Source organism: Panthera uncia (genome assembly GCF_023721935.1).
Source record: "Panthera uncia isolate 11264 chromosome D3 unlocalized genomic scaffold, Puncia_PCG_1.0 HiC_scaffold_8, whole genome shotgun sequence".
NCBI lineage: Eukaryota > Metazoa > Chordata > Mammalia > Carnivora > Felidae > Panthera > Panthera uncia.
In genome coordinates, this window is record NW_026057586.1 from 70985172 (window position 1) to 71004457 (window position 19286).

The 19286-nt window shown below is 47.6% G+C and overlaps 1 protein-coding gene across 10 annotated transcripts in view; it reads left to right on the forward strand.

The window, feature by feature from the left end:
* The window catches only part of DEPDC5 (DEP domain containing 5, GATOR1 subcomplex subunit), a 125647-nt gene extending 116001 nt beyond the window's left edge, over positions 1-9646 (forward strand). For 9 of the 10 annotated variants that reach the window (XM_049619070.1, XM_049619069.1, XM_049619073.1 and 6 more), the window contains 4 exons: positions 2988-3159; positions 5664-5724; positions 8639-8721; positions 8883-9646. In XM_049619070.1, the coding sequence (XP_049475027.1) occupies positions 2988-3159; positions 5664-5724; positions 8639-8721; positions 8883-9175 (609 nt within the window). In that variant the 3' untranslated portion in view covers positions 9176-9646. The remainder of the gene's footprint in view (positions 1-2987; positions 3160-5663; positions 5725-8638; positions 8722-8882) is intronic. The other variant, XM_049619071.1, reaches the window with a different exon arrangement.
* The last annotated feature ends 9640 nt before the right edge of the window (positions 9647-19286 follow it).

The window sequence follows — 19286 nt, forward strand, 5'->3', positions numbered from 1 at the left end:
AAAAATAAGTCTGCCTCATCGTTGTGTTTTTGTTTTTGTTTTTGTTTTTGTTTTGCCTCATTGTTTGTATCATCGTTTACTTAACCAGTCCCTATCAATGAACATGACTGCTTTTAACCCTACCTCTCAACAGGGGTTGGGCGAATGTGCAATTTTGCCCCTGTGGGAGCATTTGGTAATATCTGGAAACAGTTTTACTCGGCAGAAATGGTAGAAGAGTGCACCCACTGGCATCTAGTGGGTACAGGCCAAGGATGTTGTGCATCATCCTACAATGCATCTCATAGGACAGTCTCTAGGGCAAAGAATTAACCAGCCCAGATGTCATGAGTGCCAGAGCTCAGAAGCCCTCTTTTAATTGGTCTTCTGCCTGTCTTTCCTCCTCCAGTCTTCCCTGGCCTGTCTAATCAGGTCACTCATTGCCCACACTCAGGCCACTCCCCACCCTCAGTCCCAGCACCTATGGAACAGATACTCCGTAGCCAAGCTGTCCGTATCTTCCAGGTGCTCTCTTTAACCATCTTTGCAGTCTGCCACTCACTTTATACACTCTCCCCTTCAATCCAAAGGAATGTTTTTCTCAAGCTTTAACAGGGTCCCGCTCTCCTCCCACACTGGCTCAAACATCTCATCACGGAGCTGAGAGCAGCCAGAAAGTTCAGAAAGACTTTATGGAAAGCTAGGAGATGGCCAAAGAGAGTGAGCACAACATCAGCTGCCAGCATATAGTTTTTCTGTCCAGGGCTCAGAGGCCTAGTTTTGTCCCACAAGACATGATATCCTGGGGAAGAGGTTTGTCTGGGTCTCTGTCTGTCCAGCCCCAGTCTGCCTGCACATGGCCTTAGTGCCCCTGAGGACCCCTCCCCTGGAACACTGGAACATACTTAAGGTCCAAATCAAAAAAGACACCAAGCCACCTGTCTGGTTCAGCTTATAGAAGTCACTGGCACTTCCCCAGCCAGTCATCACTGGGATGACCACTCCCTCCAGGCAGAACTAACCCTCTGACCCAATAGGCTAAGCATTCTCCTTGGAAGCCCTACTGATAGTCCTATCTCAGAACATGACCATAACATTCATGGACATGCACATATAGTCACAGTTTGGAAGAAAGAAGAGTATTTATCTCCTCAGGGGAATATGGCAACAGTCTTTTCAAAATACACTTTTCACACCAATTCATGTAAAACCCACGGAAAGCTGCTAATCCCTTTATCATTACAGTTTTGAGCCTTGAACAACACAGGTTTGAACTGCATGGATCCACTTATATGTGGATTTTTTTTTTTTAGAAGTACAGGACAGGACTATAAATGTATTTTCTCTTATGATTTTCTTAATAATGTTTTCTTTTTTCTAATTTTATTGTAAGCATAAGTTTTTTGGGAGCCAAAAGTTATATTCAGATTTTTTACTGCATGGGGTGGTGGCATCCCTAACCCCATGTTGTTCAAGAGTCAACTATATTTTGTTAGGTTGTTAGGTTTTTAGAAATCTCTAGTGTAGATTAATTATTATTAAAAAAATTTTTTTTAAGGTTTTTTAATTTATTTTTGACACAGAGAACATGAGTAGGGGAGGGGCAGAGAGAGAGGGAGACACAGAATCTGAAGCAGGCTCCAAGCTCTGAGCTGTCAGCACAGAACCAGACGCGGGGCTCGAACCCATGAACTGTGAAATCATGACCTGAGCTGAAGTCGGATGCTTAACTGACTTAGCCACCCAGGCGCACTGTAGATTAATTATTATTTTAAGGTAGTGTCCAAATTTGTTATAAATCACATTTTATTAGGGTAAATATTATGCACATATTTATATTATATAATGTTTATAATATTATAATGCATATTTATAATATAAAATATGACATTTAAAAATATTACATAAAATAAAAAGAGCCTTAGTGTTAAGTGTCTGACTTTAGTTCAGGTCATGATCTCACAGTTTGTGAGTTTGAGCCCCACATCAGGCTCTCTATTGTCAGCACAGAGCTCACTTTGGATCCTCTGTCTCCCTCTCTCTCTCTGCCCCCTCTCCACTTGTGTTCTCTCTCAAAATAAACTTAAAAAAAATTTTTTTAATAAAATCTTAAAAAAAGTTATTTTGGTTGAACAGAGATCTTGGTTTTTGTTGTTGATATATTGTTGTTGTTACAGGTGTTTCTGGGAAAACAGCTAAGAGTGGTCCCCTTCAATTTTTGACATACTCATATTTGTTTAAGTCAAGTTATGGCTCAAACTAGATTTTTTTGAAATAACATTTAACACAAATCTCTTCTGTATGCCAGAGCCATGTGCACCAACTTTTTTTTTTTTTTAAATATACACAGTTTTATGGTTAAAAAAATATCTTAAAATGTAGAAAATTGCCACTTTTCTCTGAGAAAATGTTATTGATGGGGAGGTTTGTCTTGCTGCCACAGTTAACTTTTGTTCTCAGTCAATCTTTGGACAGACAGCTTTTGGGAGTTTGTGGGAGAGTGGCTCTCATTCTGCCAGGTCAGGGCTTATCGCTTTTGGCCAGAGGCCACCACAGTCATCTCGCACCCTGCGTCATGTCCCTTTCAGCCAGCTTGAGTGGATTGTTTTCCTATTTGATACTTTGGACTTAGTAAATTTTTGATAAAGGACATAATTAGAAGGACTTAACTTATATCCTGTGACCTTCCTACAACATCCTGTAGAATGAGAAGGCGATTTAGGAGGCAAGAAATAGCTCTCTCCAGTCTCTTCCTTCCAGAAGAAACACTTAAGTTGCATAAAGCTGTGAGGACGAGCTGTGTGCTTAACTCACAGTTTTTCAGGTATTTGTCAGGAGGTTAAACTGTGCATTTTCCTGACCAGGATTGGTTTGGATCCAGTGAACATTAATAAATGAACATGCCAATCAATATGTATGCCGCCACTGTGGCGGCTTCGCTCCTTGGGAAGTATTTTCTCTTGTCTGAATTAACTTGGAGATGACACTGTTTCTGTGCTTCCCACCAGGTCCAAGGCTGGCATCGAAAAGCTACTTCCTGCGGCTTTCTGTTGGTCCCCGTTTTGGAGGGTCCCTTTGCGCTGCCCAGTTACCTGTATGGCGATCCACTTCGAGCTCAGCTCTTCATCCCACTCAACATCAGCTGCCTGCTCAAGGAGGGCAGTGAGCATCTGTTCGATAGTAAGAGATACTCCCCTCTGGAGGTTCTATCTCCATGAGTAAGGCCACCTCTCTAGGTGTCTAATTGACACAGCCTAGTGCACAGAGGGAGCCTTTGGACAAGGGATCAAAATGATCTAAGTTTAAAGCTGGTTTTTCACTTAGTGGCTGGGTAACCCTGGGTAAGTCACTTAATGTCTCTGAGCTTCAAATTCCTTATCCCTCAAATGAGAGCACATAAAGTTTAAAGCTGCCTTGCCAACTCAGGAAGACCCTTGTGAGACCTGGAGCAGATGGTGAGTGGGAGAAGGTATGATACACTGTAAATCACGAGTGGCACTGGTATTCTCCCCACACTCTCCTTTCTGTGCTCCAGCCTTACTGGCTTGGGCTGTGGGAATTTGAACCTTAAGGGAGGCATTGAAAGCAGAACAGGATACAGCGTCCTATTTTGCAAAGCTGTACTGTGTCAGCACCTGGAACACTACATGTGGCTCGAGTCCTGCGTCGCAAGGAAGACAGAGCAGGAGGGGGCTCATAGGAGGACAGCAGGGCTCTGAGCCCTTCCCCTGAGAGGGCTGTCAATCTAAACGTGGGGAGACAGTGGGCTGAGGCACCCTGCTGCTCCACCTGAGCCCAGCCGATCTCTGAGGGCAGGTGTAGGACAGACAGAAGGAACAAGACTTACTTCACACAGCACAGAACTTTTTATCACCAATTAGTTGCCCATTGTGATGAACGTATAAAGAGCTCCTCCAGAGCTCTTGGTGAACTCACAGATGACCTTTTTTAAAATGAAAAGTTAAAAAAAAAAACAGTAGCCCTTTGGTTTCTCAGATGTAGAAATTGTAAGTGTGAATGGAAAAACTTCTGGTGTAAGGGAAGTGGTTTCTTCTTTTGTCCATGTAAGTCTGCATCATGGTTGGTGGAAGAGAACAGCCCAGGGGTGAGAGATCCCTCCAGGTCAGGGAGACCACACTAAGTGTCCCCGCACCTTTCGTGACAGGCTGCCCCGGTGGTACAAACAGCTTGTGTTCCAAAGGCCTGTCTGTATATTCTTTGTTTACATCTCAGAAGACATTTTTATGTAGACACAGTGTTTCCAGTGATGGCTGGGGTTCCAGGTGGGCCCCACAGAGCCACTAGAGGGCATAGGTCTGTGATCCTTAGAGTTGACAGAGTGCTCTTCACACACACATACACACACGCGAGCACACACACACACACACACACATACACGCACATTCTCTAACCTCACAGCAGCTAAGAGGACCATTACAGTCCTGAAATGCCACATGATTATATTCGTATCTGATGATTTCAAGCCAGGCAACTGCCTCATGCTACTGTTTTTAATATGCTCAGGAGACACTTCCCCCACACCAGCCAGAGATTCTTCTGGGGTTTTCCACCTTCACTGTAACAGCACAGGATTGCTGGCAAGGCTGGCATTGGAGGACATTTTTTGTGTGAGCTGATGGTTTTCCCTGCCAGTTGTAACCCAGGCTTTAAGACCAGCATCCTCTGTTGGTTGCCATGGTTACATGGTTACCGCTGAAGAAAGGAGGCCTAGTTTAAAGGAATAAGGGCTTAAATCTAAAAGTCGATTTTCTTGCTTCTGTGCTACTCTCTTCCTATTATCTCCCCTTCCAATAACAGTGGATACAAAATCTTAAACATCTGATGAGGAAGCTGCTGTACGTGTTTTTCCTATTAAAGCCAAAGCCTTTTTTCTTTCTTTTTTGCTCTTTAGTTGCCTAGAACCTTCAAATGTATCCTAGATAGAAAATTCCAAAACGTACAGAGCCCCTGTTTTCATGTCTCGTGAAGTTGCACCTCCAGCCGTCAGCATCTTGGTCCCAAGAGCAGTGCTGGTCCATTGCCTGTTGCTGTGTGACACCTGGCCTCAGCCTCCACATCCTCATCAGCTCTCAGTCTTCACACCAGCTGTGCAGAAGAAGCGAGGCTGGAGCAATGATGCGGGCAATGGAGAAAAGGCACTTCTGTGCCCTCCTGCCCTCCCCAGCCTATCACTTTTCCAAAAATAATTTTCGTATTTATTTGCTTCGATTTCCCCATTCCTAAAATGGAGCTTATAATATTGTCTTTCCTTGTAGGGAAATGGAACATTGGTAATAAAAAAAATTTTTTTTCTCCTTAGAAGCAGATAACACGCATGTAAAGCTTATCTTTTGTTTGTACTTTAACATCATGTTCCTTTCCACTTTTGGTATAGGGAGTCATTAGAACGAGGCTTACATCAAGTTCCGGTAGCTCACACTCGTTGCTGAGTGTGAGCAACGAGTGCCTTTCAGAACCTGATAGAGCTTTGGGGAAGGGATGGTGAGAAAACACAATTGGTCCTTGGGACAGAGGCTGGTCTTTCAAAAGCAGGTAGTGTGGAAAAGCGTGCTTAAGGACAGGGGAGAAATGGCCAAGAGAAGTGAAGGTTACAGAAGGCCAAAGCCAGGAAGAATTACAAACCTTGGAATCACACCCCTGCTTTTATTCTTTTCTCCTTTTAGGCTTTGAACCGGAAACATACTGGGATCGAATGCACCTTTTCCAGGAAGCCATTGCACACAGGTTGGTCCCTGAGCAAGAAGGTATAGTGGGAGGGCATCAGTGACTATCCAGCAATTACCAAACCCAAACCCAGTTTGTTTCATTTCTGGGGAAACGGATCTGGCCCACCAATGACAGCCTTGCTGCTGACCTCCAACAGGACCCTTTGCCTTGGTTTCAAAGATAAGCATTACCTGTCAGTTCCTGTAGCTATTGTTTTTCGGACCTCATTATTTTCTTCCAGTTGAAGGGAGAGCGTAGAGCTCCCTCCTTAGCCTCCAACAAGACCCTGGTCCAAGCTGTCCAGGAGATGACATAGATGAAAAACTGTAAAACGTGTTTCAAGCCCCTAGACACACGTTGAAAAGATAATGAAGGGTTAAAAAGCAATAGATAAGTCCATAGGTTTTTACTGGCGCCTAATATGTGTGCCAGGAAAGGGCTTTCCTGGGCTTAGCTGTCTACCCCTCAAACCAGTCCAGCTTTGTCTCCAGAATGCACTAGGCAATGTCCACTTCATGTTAATCATGGCAGAAGTAAGTCCTCTGTTCCTGCTTCCATAATCCTCTCTCTGCACCTTCTTCAGTGTCCTGTCATCTTATTCAAACATCTTAAGCTGTTACCACCCCACCACGAACCTCCCTCCTGCCCCCTGCCCACCATAGACTGGCTGCTTCTTTCAGCAGGAGTGGGTGCTGATTGGGGGCAAAAGGTGGGGAGTACAGTGGATTGGTGGCAAAGGGCCTCGATGCAGGAAGCAGACAAGCCTGGTTCACCTCCGCCTCCACCAGCATCTGGCTGAGGAACCGTGAACAAGTTTTGGAACTGCTTCACCTTCATTTTCTCACCCTTCACTGGGTTGTCGGGAGGGTTCTCTGGAGTTCCGAGCACCTAAGAAGCTCTTGGTAGGCAGTAGGTATTATTAGGAAGACCCCAGCCAACTGACAAGTTTATAAGCAGGTCTGATGCTTCCCATGGATATCATTGGGTGGTCGTTGGATTTTGGTGACTACATGTCACTCAGGACATGGCCTTTATTTGTCAGATGTGCTTTTTTCTTCACAGCATTCCCCTCCTGATCCAAACTCATCTAGATCCTAGTCATATCTAAACTTTGCCCTGTCCTCTTCAGAGTGCTTTTTCAGCCTTCAGACTCTTCACGTCTTCTATTCTGTGTATCACTGCATGGACTCTACTGTGTGTCCCTATACCTAAACATGCTCCCCCTTCCCCACCTCACCCTGCTCCCCCTTCTCCACCCAGACCCACCTTACCCACTAAACCTTCTCCCCTAAGCCCCCACCCCTGTTCTACACCTGTCAGTCTTGTTCCACCACAGATTCCCAGGTCTCTCCTCTCTAAATCCCTCCTTTTTTTCCAATACACTCTATCCATCTATTACACTAGTTCAGGGGTCCCTGGGGGACAAGGGTATGCATTTTTCTCATTTTTGTTTCCGTTTACGCACCAAGGCAATGTGCCTTGCCCAGAATAGCTTTTGCACAGAATGGAACTCTAGGTTGGAATGTGGCTCCAAAAGGAAACATTAGCCCATCCATAAGATTCATCTCGGATGGAGTTAGAGATGGGTCCAGAGAAGCTGATCCATCCATCCTACCCCTGCTGTGGCTCCCCAGCTCCTCCTTTATTTTTGTTTGGGTGGGACTGAGCACCCCCCCCCGCCCCGCCCTCACCATAGTCCTGGCTCATGTGCTCCCCAAGTGGACAGTGAGGGGGCCAAGCACCATGTGTTTAAATTGCCTTTTTAAACTTAAAGGTCTTCCTCGTGATCTAAAGAAGAAATGAGGCAAGAGTCTGGTCAGGCTGATCTATGCTAGTAAATAAATAGCCTTAATTGGAAAATGGAGAGGAAGAAAGGCAAAATCCAGAGCCATTCCTACACATGATAGGGTCAGCCTATACATGACAGAGCTTTGAGTGCACATTAGCTTGTCCATTTAACTTGCATATTTGATTTCATGTGTTCTTTGATAAATAATTAGTGAATGTCAGTGTAAAGCTGACAGCTTATATAGAGGATGCAGTGAAAAGGAGACAGGTGTTTTACCTCCTTTAGTTCTACCTACATTGCTGCCTTCATTACATAAACCTCTCAGACTCAGGGCGAGAGCCACATCTGTTAACGTGTCCTTTACAGCACTTAGCAGGTAGAGCTGTAATAAATGTGTGTGATGGAAATAGAAAAACCCGGAATAGAACAAGCCATAGATGAGAAGCAGAATCTAATAAGTCATAGATGAAAAGTGGCTCCTCTTGCCCATTTCTAGAACACAGCAAAGCAGAGAGCCCTAGAATCGTGTGCCTCATTTTTAAGAAGAGGATTTCAGTTAAGATAATTTATTCTATTTCAATTCAGAGCCTTGTTCGAGGGCCTACTATGTGTTTGTCTGGGAGAACTAAGGGAAAGAGGTGTGGCTAGGTGAATTAAGATAAGGACCTTCCCCTCTCAAGCATGTGGATGGGCACCTTGCCCCACATAGGGCGTGATGTGGATTCCAGTGAGAGGCAGAGAAGAGGTACGGGATGGGAGAAAAGAAGCAGCCATCTTTTTTTTTTTTTTTTTTAATGTTTATTTTTGAGAGAGAGAGAGAGAGAGAGAGAGAAAGACAGAGCATGAGTGGGGGAGAGGCAGAGAGAGAGGGAGACACAGAATCTGACGCAGGCTCCAGCCTCTGAGCCGCCAGCACAGAGCCCAACACGGGGCTCAAACCCGCAAACTGCGAGATCATGACCTGAGCCAAAGTCGGACACTTAACTGACTGAGCCATGCAGGCGCCCCTTGAATGTTCCATCTTGAAAGAGAACTTTCCAGGCCCCTCTAGCTCAGGCTGTCAGTCCTCTTAGTCACATTTGTTCCCCTTGTCCCTTTAGCTGAGGAGGCCCTAATCTGTGTGTCTTCCCGTCCTTCCCTTAGGTTTGGGTTTGTACAAGATAAATATTCTGCTTCTGCTTTTAACTTCCCTGCCGAGAACAAGCCTCAGTACATCCATGTTACAGGTGAGACCCTGCAGGCAAAACGTGGGGCAGGTGGGTCCCTGTGGCAGGAGCCTATGCTCGGGGGCTTCTTCTCTTGATTGAGCCTGTGGTTGCAGAGCCACCACATCTGCCCTGGGAACCCTCCCCGTGGTGGTGGTGACACAGGGCATCTTGCTTCTCAGGAACAGTGTTCCTGCAGCTGCCCTACTCCAGGCGAAAGTTCTCGGGGCAGCAGCGACGTCGGCGAAACTCCACCAGCTCCACTAACCAGAACATGTTCTGTGAGGAGCGGGTTGGCTACAACTGGGCCTACAACACCATGCTGACCAAGACGTGGCGATCTAGTGCCACAGGGGATGAGAAGTTTGCTGATCGGCTGCTCAGGGATTTCACGGACTTCTGCATCAACCGCGACAACCGGCTGGTCACGTTCTGGATGAGCTGCCTGGAGAAGATGCATGCTAGCGCCCCGTGAGGCCAGGGTGCACCAGGGCCCACAGCACGGGGAGGATTCCACTCCTGCTGTCCACGTCCAATAGGGGCAGTCAGGCTCTGGGTGGCAGGCAGCAGGGCCACCGTCGGTGAGTGGGAGCCATTGCTGCTGCTTCCTCCTCCCCCACAAAATGTTCTTCCACTCGAGGAGAAAGACTCAGGAAGAAACTAGCGCTGAGAGCAGGTGGGAGGTCCAGATGGTCCGTGGGAGGGCCTCAGTACTGGGGAAGGGGGCGTGCAGCCCCCGTGAATGTCTTTGGAGTGGGGGTGGCTCCAGTGAGCATCCTTTCCCTCCACTAGCCGTGGGCTTTTCGGAGCAGTCTGCCACTTCCCGCCCAGAAGTGTGCACAGGATGTAAGATAATTTTGTGAAATAGTGTACCATAGGCTCACACCAACTGTACATACCTGTATATATCAGAAGCAGGAATAAAGTGCCATGTGCGGCATCTCTGGCCCAGCCTGGTTCCTGGCAGCAGCGACCCCATCCTTGGCTGGGCAGTCGGGCCCCGTCGCCAGGGACGTAGTGGCAAATGAGGCAGCCACAGAAGGTGAGGAGAATTCACTGTCTTGGAGAGTCTGGTGGTGGATTTACTGAAAGATGTCTTTTTACAGGCCTTTGGGCAGGAGTAAAATAGTTTCTTTCAGACTTAATGAGCAAATAATACCATACGCAATTGCAGGCTTGTGCTGTTGGAGTGAATGTTGCTAAGTGGGTGAGCCCAGGTGTGGCACATGGATGTCATGGCATTCCAAAAAAAACAAAGTCTCTATTGACTCCAAGGTTTAGAACCCACTTCTTACAGAGATAAGATCTAGCATGGTGCCTCAACTGCAGCACCTTGCCCTGATAGTAGGGGTGAGGGGCTGCAGGCCTGGGGGTACCTGACAGGTACTGCCACTGCCTCCCCCTCCGTCTCTCCACACAAGCCCTGTGGATTTACCTCCTCAGTAGCTTTCAAATCTACTCACTTCTTCCCAAGTCCTCTGCTACCACTCCCGGCCCAGCCCTTCTTCATCTTCCTTTTCCTCTCACGTGGCTAGGAGAGCCCCCTAACCCACCTCTGCTTTCCCTCCAGGCCATCCTCCACTTAGCAGTTAGAGTCTTATTTAAAAACCACTCTGGGGGTGCCTGGGTGGCTTAGTCGGTTAAGTGTCCCACTCTTGATCTCGACTCAGGTCGTGATCTCATGGTTCGTGGGATAGAGCCCTGTGTCAGCTTGCAGCACAGAGCCTACTTGGGATCTCTTTCTCTCTCCCACTCTTTCTGCCCCTCTCCTGCTCACATGGGCATGCGTGCACACAGACACACACACTATCTCTCTCTCTGTCTCAAAATAAACTAGAAAGAAAGAAAGAGAAAAGGAAGGAAGGAAGAAAAAGAAAAGAAAAAAGAAAAGAAAAGAAAAAAAAGAAACTACTCTGATCATGCCCACCACTTACCTGGTCCCAGGCTATTATTCCTCCAACCACCCGGAGCATCATAAACTCTTTAGCAGCTCAGATCCTTTGCACATGCTGTTCCATCTGCTTAGAACACTCCTCCTTTCCAGGCTCACTCTGCCCTGCTAACTCCTGGTCATTGTTCATCTGCTCTTTGCTCAAATGCTTCTCCAGGGAAGCACAGTTGGCTACCTGTCAGGTCTTCCCTCAGCACCTTGTACTTCTCTGGCAACGCTTGGTACATTTACAATCTAGCATGACAGAAGCTTGCCTGTTTTGTTTACCTCTTTGTTCCTAAATGTGCAGCATAATAATAGATGCTGGAGAAATGGTATCAGCTGAATATGTGGAGTGAATGAATGAACTCTGGACTCGAGAGCCTGGCACTGGGCGTTGCATCTGAATCTCTCTGCACTGGGTTCTTAAATTACTTAATGGAGGCATTTCCTCATCTGTAAATTGGAGCTATTAATAGTACATGTAGAGATTTTGAGAGAATAGATCTGTTAATACATGTGAAAACACAGAGGTTGATTCCTGGTGAGGAACAGGTCCTTGATAAAAATCCATTTTCTTTCCCTTTCTCACCTTTCCTTCCCTACGACAAACCTTTACTGTTTTTCAAGCGTCAGTGTCCTTCATTTATGGGAGGCTGTCTGCTAGGATTGTGGGAGGACCAGAAGATAGATGTATATGAAAGCACTTATTACCTAGCAGGCTGTAAACAAATGTCAGCTGTTCTGACATTCCCAGATGCGAAATCCTCTGCCATGTTTCTGAACCAGCTTCCTGCATGATGTTGCTGGACACGGCAGCCACTGGTCTGTTCAGATTGGATCATGTGGCATAGTCATGTGTGGTCCTCAGTATCCTACTTTCCTCCTCTCTTCCAAAGATGACCTGAGCGAGGTGCCTGAGTGGCTCAGTTGGTTAAGCATTGACTCTTGACTGAAGCTCAGGTCATGATCTCATGGTTCGTGAGTTCAAGCCCTGTGTCAGGCTCTGTGCTTACAGTATGGAGCCTGCTTGGGATTCTCTCTCTCTCAATAAATAAATAAAAAACCCAAAAAACCCACAAAGATGACCTGGGAAAAGAAGGCCCAGAGAGTGATTTGGTGGAAGAAGAGGTGGCTAGAAGAAGCTAGAATGCTAGCCACTCACCCTTCAGAACTGAGCCTGAAATATTCATGCCCTTGAACCCCAGTTCCCCCAAATTCTTCCTTTCTCTGACCAGCACCTCCTTCCATCCACTCATCCAAGCCAGAATCTGGGAGTAGAACTCAGTCCCCCTCCAGCTCCATCCTAGTCCTCCCCATCTGCCCCTCAGGCCTGTCCATCTCCCTCCATGCCTGCTGCCCAGGTGCAGAGAAAGCCTGGCCTGAGGAAGTGTGTGGTTTGGTTAGACATGAGGGATGTGTGCATGCATATTGGAAGCCTCACACCAGGTGTATAAATGTGAATAACCATTCCTCAGTGGAGAGAGAAGGGCAGGAAACTTGGGGCTAAGAGGACCCAGGTTTAAATTCCAGTCCTGCCATTTCTTCACTGTGAGAGCTAGGAATGTTCTGCCTCCCAAGTGTGGTTCCTCACCTGTTAAATAGAGATGACATAGCCTCACCTTTCTTCCCAACCCCCGCCCCCCCCCCCCCCCCCACACATATACTTCCCTTGAGTGTTGCTCTTCTTCTGTGCTTGTGACAATGCAATTATTTGCTGACCCCTTTTAGCATCCTAGGTTGAGAATTTCTTTGGCACACTCTCCAGTCAATGAGAATTGAGTGAATGAGCTGGTGAGACCAAGGGAGCAGATGCACATGGCAGAGCCCCTCACAGGGCCCGGCCCAAAGGAGGAACACATGGACTGTAAGGAAGATCTTCATGGGATCGTCAATCTCTTTCCCTAAATTAAGTCATGGAGGGCACTTATTCATGTTGAGAAATAGGCCATCAAAACCCAGACATGTGCATGACATACTTGGGTCACCCCAGTGTAGGAGAGGATGAGGGTGGTCCCGTAAGACAAGAGCCTTAGAGCAGAGGGGTTCTTGGTGATCTAGTCCAACCCTTTCATACTCTCCTAGTTAAGGAAACATGGAGTGAGCTGCTCCAGGGTCTAGGTGGAACTGGGATGAGGACCAGGTCCTCTGGTTCCCAGGCCCAGTGTTTTTCCAGGCATTTGGTTACAGTCAGTAGTGTGGCAGTTAAGGGGGCAGACACAGGAGGCCAGTGTCTGGATTCAGATTCAGGCACAGCCACTTGCTGGCATGTGCATCTGAGTAAGTTACTGTACCTCTCAGAACCTCGGTTTCCTCATCTGTAAAATGAGACACTAGTACCACCTCACAGGGTCTTGAAACCACAGGAGAAAATGTGGGTAAAGAGTGTGGACAGTGCCTGGAACATTGTGCCCCTCCTTAAACATCAGCTGTTATGATGATTACCCCAGACTCTGTGAACCCCAGGAGTTTAGAGAAGGGAATAATCAGAGGGCTGGAGTGGACAGGCTAGTCTTCAAAGAGGAAGTAGCCTTGGGCCTTGTGGGATGTATAGGAGTCAGAGTGTTCAAGAGGCTGAGCCCAGTGTCCTACTTGGGCCAGAGGGCTTGTACACCACTAGCTCCTGTGGTCATGCTGCCTTATCTAGGTCCCAAAGAACCTCTGCTGGGAAGTTTTTGCTGTTGGCAGAGGTGACACATTGCCAAGAGCAGGAAGAGGGCCTTCTGACCATGCTGTCCTGACTCCTCATCATGAACAGGGTTGTTGCCTGAAGCTGAGCAGCTCTGGAGACATTTCTCGGTTTTGTGGTTGTGCTGGGGTGTGCCCAGGCCCTAGTACACTTGGGGCAGCACCAGTTGGCCTCCTGAATGAGAAACAAATTTGGGGTGGAGAACCACACAGAGTGTGAGATGCAGAAAAACCCAGTGGGAAAAGAAATGAGATAGAGTAACGCCCTTACCCTCTACCAAAGGAATGGAAATAAGCCAGGGAGGCTTCAAAGCAGAAGTAGTAGCTGTCTTAGGCCCCCACCTGTGGTTCTCCAATGCTCCTATGTAAAAGAGCTCACATAATTTGCAGATTCCAGAGCTTCTCCCAGAGATTCTGATTCATGAAGTCTGGGACTCTGCACTATAAACACTGCTATCCATGGTCCATTTGAGAAACCCTGTTCCAGATTTCTTCTCTGGGCTTCTTACTGAGTACTTTATATCCAGTGTAACCACCCTGGAAATATGATTCTCACCAAAAAGCAACACAGTAGAGGCAGAGAACTTGACAGCTGAGTAAAATGACAATTGACAGCAAGATGGCAGTGGGAGCAGACTGAGAGCTACACAGGCCGCCCAAGGCTATGCAGCTGGGCCAGCAACTGCCAAGTACTACATTGAATAGGTATGGAAGCCCATATCCCCTTTTGTAGGAAGAGATCCGTCAAAAATAATTAAAATGGAAACTTCGGGTATTACAAGGAAGAAGTACATGACTTACACCTAAGACCCTAAGGAAGTCTATGTGGCTTTGCTAACATGGATGGAAAATAGAAAATAGTGTGCATGTGCAGAAAATAGAAAATAGTATGCATGTGCACACAATAGAAAATAGTGGGACAGAAAGATGAATAGAAGCCAATTTATAGTTATCCTGAACATTTCAGGTACATATAATAACAGTCACTTCATTTCTTGAGCGTTTCCTGTGTTCTGGGCAATGTAGCGTACATTATATGCCACTGCATCATGTAATCTTATCAACCACTGTCATACCAGATGAGAGTGGAAAGCCCAGGCAGTGGAGTCCAGGGCCACACAGCTAACAGCGAGGCTGGGAATCAGGTCTGGGAGACCCCAGAGCCCAGCCCCCATTCACTGTGCTGTCCCCATCACCTCCTGGTGGTGCTGGGTCAGTGAGGCATCACCACTGCTCTAACCTGGACCTCTGGCCAGGGGCCCCTTATTCCATTCAGTTGACTGTAATGTGTGTGTGTGGTACAGCCCTACTGGTGTGCAGATGCATGTAGCATGTGAACAGCCTCACATACAGGTGCTCTGGTGGGAAAATGCAGAGACTTTGAGCGGGTGCCAGTGGCTTTTCCTCTCCCCCAGGCTCCTATCTGGAAGGCACTGTCTGCTCCTTCCCTTCCGGCCCGCAGCCTCTGACTTCAGCCTGCAAGTGTGTCCGGCAGCTCCTGGACCTCAGGCCATGCCACACACTTGCCTGAAGACTGGCCTGGAATGCATGGGTGGTGGGGGGCAAAGCAGGTGCCAAGAACTCATTCCTACCAGTCTTCAGATTTGTTCTCCATCTGCTTCTCTGGCTGCAGCAAGATTCATCTGTTTCCTCAGTGAATCAGCACATAGTCCTTCCAGGAAGAAAATCTCTTCCCACCCTGGTGATAAGGGGGAGGGGGTATGGGGAGTTGCTGTGTGACCATCAGCAAGCACACCCCTCTCTCTGAGCCCTGGCATTTTCATCTGAATTCCTCTGGCAATGAATCTGGGAGAAACCTTAGGAATCACAAAATTTCAGATCTTTCTCCTCCTTGACCAACAGGAATGCTGAGTGCCAAGAGGGAATGAAGGTCCCTGTCAGTCTTTCAGGCAGCTGGTGACAGCTGTGATAGGAGCTGAGTCTCTTACCTCCTCTCTGTGCACTGTGGATTATGTCAGACTGCTTATCCATGCTCACTTTCTCCCTGTTAATCTTCAGGTGTCTCTTAAAGAGACAGAGAGTTTTTAAAAAATTGTTTTTTAACTTAAAGTTCATCTATTTTTGAGAGAGAAAGAGAGAGAGAGAGAGAGAGAGAGAGAGAGAGAGAGAGTGAGAGTGAGCAAGCAGGGGAGGGGCAGAGAGAGAGGGAGACAGAGGATCCAAAGCAGACTCCACACTGACAGCAGAGAGCCTGATATGGGGCTCGAACCTATGAACCGTGAGATCATGACCAGAGCCAAAGTCAGACAATCAACTGAGCCAACAAGGCAACCCCAGAGAATTTTATTTTTAAGCCCAGGGCATCCTGGAAGAGAAACATTTCCCTAATGTCTTTGTTGTTCATCCAATCCTAGTAGCTCACATTTTGGGTTCTTCTCCTCTCCACACTCTGGGAGCATCAGATAGGTGTGACCATGTACTGTCCTAGGAAAGACGCCACTTTACAAGGTGAAATGTCCTGCCTGTCCTCATCCTGAGTGTCCTCAGAAGCTGAACAGACACAAGCTTGAGAGGGTTGGCAGGGGTCTGCCAGAGGCAAGCCTGTGAGACTTTCGTCCAGATGCTGTTCCAAAACCCCCACCCCTTTTCCAGGTCCTTGGATATAGCACTGGAGGAGAACCAGGAGCTAGCTAGTGGTACCCAACTAGCCCCCATCTGAAGGACATTTGGCAATGTTGGGAGACACTTTTGGTTGTCACAACTGTGGTAAGCATCTCCTTGGTGCTTTTAAACACCCTATAATGCATAGGACAGCCCCTACAAAAAGGATTATTCAGCCCCACATGTCATTAGTGTCAAGGTTGAGACAACCTGAACCAGATGCTGATTGGGTAAAAGGTCTGGATGGCGAGCCCCTCTTTCCTGTGACTTTGGAAGAGAAGATAGATGCCACTTGCCCCTGGTTATGGATTTTAAATCCTTTCTTGATGGCAGCCCCATTCCCAATCTTCTATAGCCATTACTCTTTCTAGGTGCCAAGGCCAGAGTGGCTAAAAGAACTGCTTAGGGCCACACTACAAGTTGTGGACAGAACCAGGATTAGAATCCTGGTCATATTTAGTGTTTACATGCTGTGGCACTGCTCTTGTGTTTCTCTTTCCTTGTACATATAGCTAGGCTCTCCAATAACATATGATCTCCTTGAGGGCAGAGAGCACATCTTGCTCATCCTTGCGTCCTCCACTGTAAGTGCCCATCACACGTAGGTGCTTATTTAGAATTGGTTGAATTCATTCATTCAGCTGACCAAAGCTGAATGCAAAGCTTTGGCTTTATGCAAAGCCAAATCAATGTCGGTCTTTCATTCCTGGTGGAGGGAAACAGGTAAAGCACTACAGAAATAGAGGTGGGGAGCTAATTCTATGTAGGGCAACTGGAAGACTGGAGAAAGGGGCATTTGGGCTGGGATTTGAAGGTTGTGTAAGAGTTCTGGGTAGGTGAGGAGGATGGGTTAGAGAAGGGATTCTGGAGGTCTGGAGGGCTTTGTCACCAGACCAAACAAGAGAACATGACTGCCTAAAACCTGATGGGGGAGAAAACTGGAGAGCAATTTCTCCAAACCTGCCCTACTAAGGCCGAATTTTCAACAACTGATTTCCAGAGGGAGGTATGTTGGTGTTGTCAAGTTCCAGAGTATAAACCAGAGTGACAAATGGTCCATTGTCTGGAAGCCCTGTGCCAGCCTGGACTCTGGGGCTGCACCCCGGGTGGGGGGCAGGAGGGGTTGGTGGAGGGACAGAACCTCGACACCTTGCTCACCTGTCTGGCTTTGTTCTTCCTGGTCCTGGATCTGGGTAGAACAGGCTTTTTTTTTGTTTTTAATGCTTTTTTAAAATTTATTTTTGAGAGAAAGAGCAAGTGAGCACAAGCAGGGGAGGGGCAGAGAGAGCAGGAGACACAGAATCTGAAGCAGGCTCCAGGCTCTGAGCTGTCAACACAGAGTCCGACGTGGGGCTTGAACTCATGAACCATGAGATCATGACCTGAGCTGAAGTCGGATGCTTAACTGACTGAGCCACCCAGGTGCCCCTGGGTAGAACAGGCTTTAAATGTACCAGGCTTCAAGGTGGTGGCAGGCCTCTCAGATGGGGCAGACAGGGAATGATCCTTTTTCATTGTCCTCTTTCTCTTCAGTGATCCAAAACCCTGCTTCCAGGTTCAGCCTGCCATTTCTTCTTTTGTGTGACCCTGCCCAAGCTTCCGAAAGCACACTGAGTCTGGGGGATTGGTGTGAGACCCCAGGGGATAAGTGTTACAGAATATTTTGAGACCTTGCACAATCAGGTGAAGTCACTACAGTTCTTGTTTGACTTTAATGCTGACTACCTGTGCGATCCTGATCCTGAGCAAGTCTGTTCACCCCACTGGACCTCAGGTTTGGGGGTGGGACAATGACAGTGTTTCTTCTGCCTCCTTCAAGGGGTCACAGTTGAGGATCCAATGCCATCAGCTTTGCAAAGTGGTTTGAGTGATGCAAAAAAATTCCATAACTTTAAGGCAGCCATGTAAACACTCCCCTAATGGAGACCAAACATTCTGTCTTATTTTTTAATGTTTTATTTATTTTTGAGAGAGAGAGAGAGAGAGAGAGAGAGCGTGCACACATGCACGTGCAAGCAGGGGAGGGGCAGAGAAAGTCAGGGACAGAGGATCTGAAGCAGGCTCTGTGCTGACAGCAGTGATCCCGATGCAGGGCTTGAACTCATGAACCATGAGATCGTGACCTGAGCTGAAGTCGGATGCTTAACTGACTGAGCCACCCAGGCGCCCCCAAACCTTCTGTTTTGAATGTGTCTGGCAGGCTCACCAGGAACCTAGTCCAGCACCAGCTAGTCTGAAGCCTGGGAAGGGAGAGAAAGAAAGCAGAATAACAAGAGCTCTTACTCTGAACCCCAAGCAAGTGTGCACCCATTGTCCTAGTTCTAGAAGTCTGAGAATAGCCCCAAGGGAGGTGGATAGGTGGTGGTACCCCACTCCTCAGAGAAGAAACTGAGTCTTAGGGAAGTGGAGCAACTTACCCAAGGTTGCTGAGCACACACATGGCAGGGGAAGGATTGAATTCAGGGATTCTCCATCCCCAGGACTCTTCCCTTAGAAAGAGGTGGGGCATGGGAGAAAGAAGCCCACTAAACGTGGCTTCCATGGTGGGTCACCCACGTCCTGGAAGGAGGAAGGACAGGGCTTGGGGCCTGGGCTCCCTGCGTGGCGATGAGGGCCATGTTCCCAGGCTCTCCAGTGCCTGATCTCCACACTGGCTGCTGTTGGTGGTTGGCTCCAGGAGGACAGGAGCACTCTGGGTGGTCTGACACACAGGATGTGTCTCGCCTCAAAGCAGAAGTGAAACAGGGCGCACTTCCCCTTGCAACACAAGAGGCAAGTCTGACCACTGCCCCCTCGTCACCATCTCCTGCAGGAACCCAAAGACTGGCTGCCACTGCTGGGGTCTGAGATTGGGGGTTGGGGGCACAGAGAAGCCAGCTTGGTCTGGGGACCTAACTCATGCTGGCAGCTGGGTATCTACCTCTCAGCACACAGTTTGGGGTCTCTTCACACAAGCCTCCTTGGGCAGTGTCCACATGATTGGAAGATACTGTTTCTATCAGTTTCTGTGATTTAGATTCCGAGCGAGATGGCCCTTTATACAAATGTTCTGTCTCCTGGCCGGATCACAGCCAGCTCCTCTCTGCAAGAGGGAGATTCATTTGTGGCTCATACTCTCATTCATTGTTCACACATTTGGTTGTTCTCCCATCAACGAACATATTAAGAACCATCTCTGTGCCAAGCATCGTGCAGATACAGGAAGGAGAAGGATGGCAAACAAAATATTACACAGATCACTATTGTTATGGTTGTGAAGTAATTAATCATGAAAAGTGCAGCAAAGGCCACAGAGAGTTCACTGTAGGGGGTTAAAGGGGAGACCCCAACCTAGTCTAGGACTCAG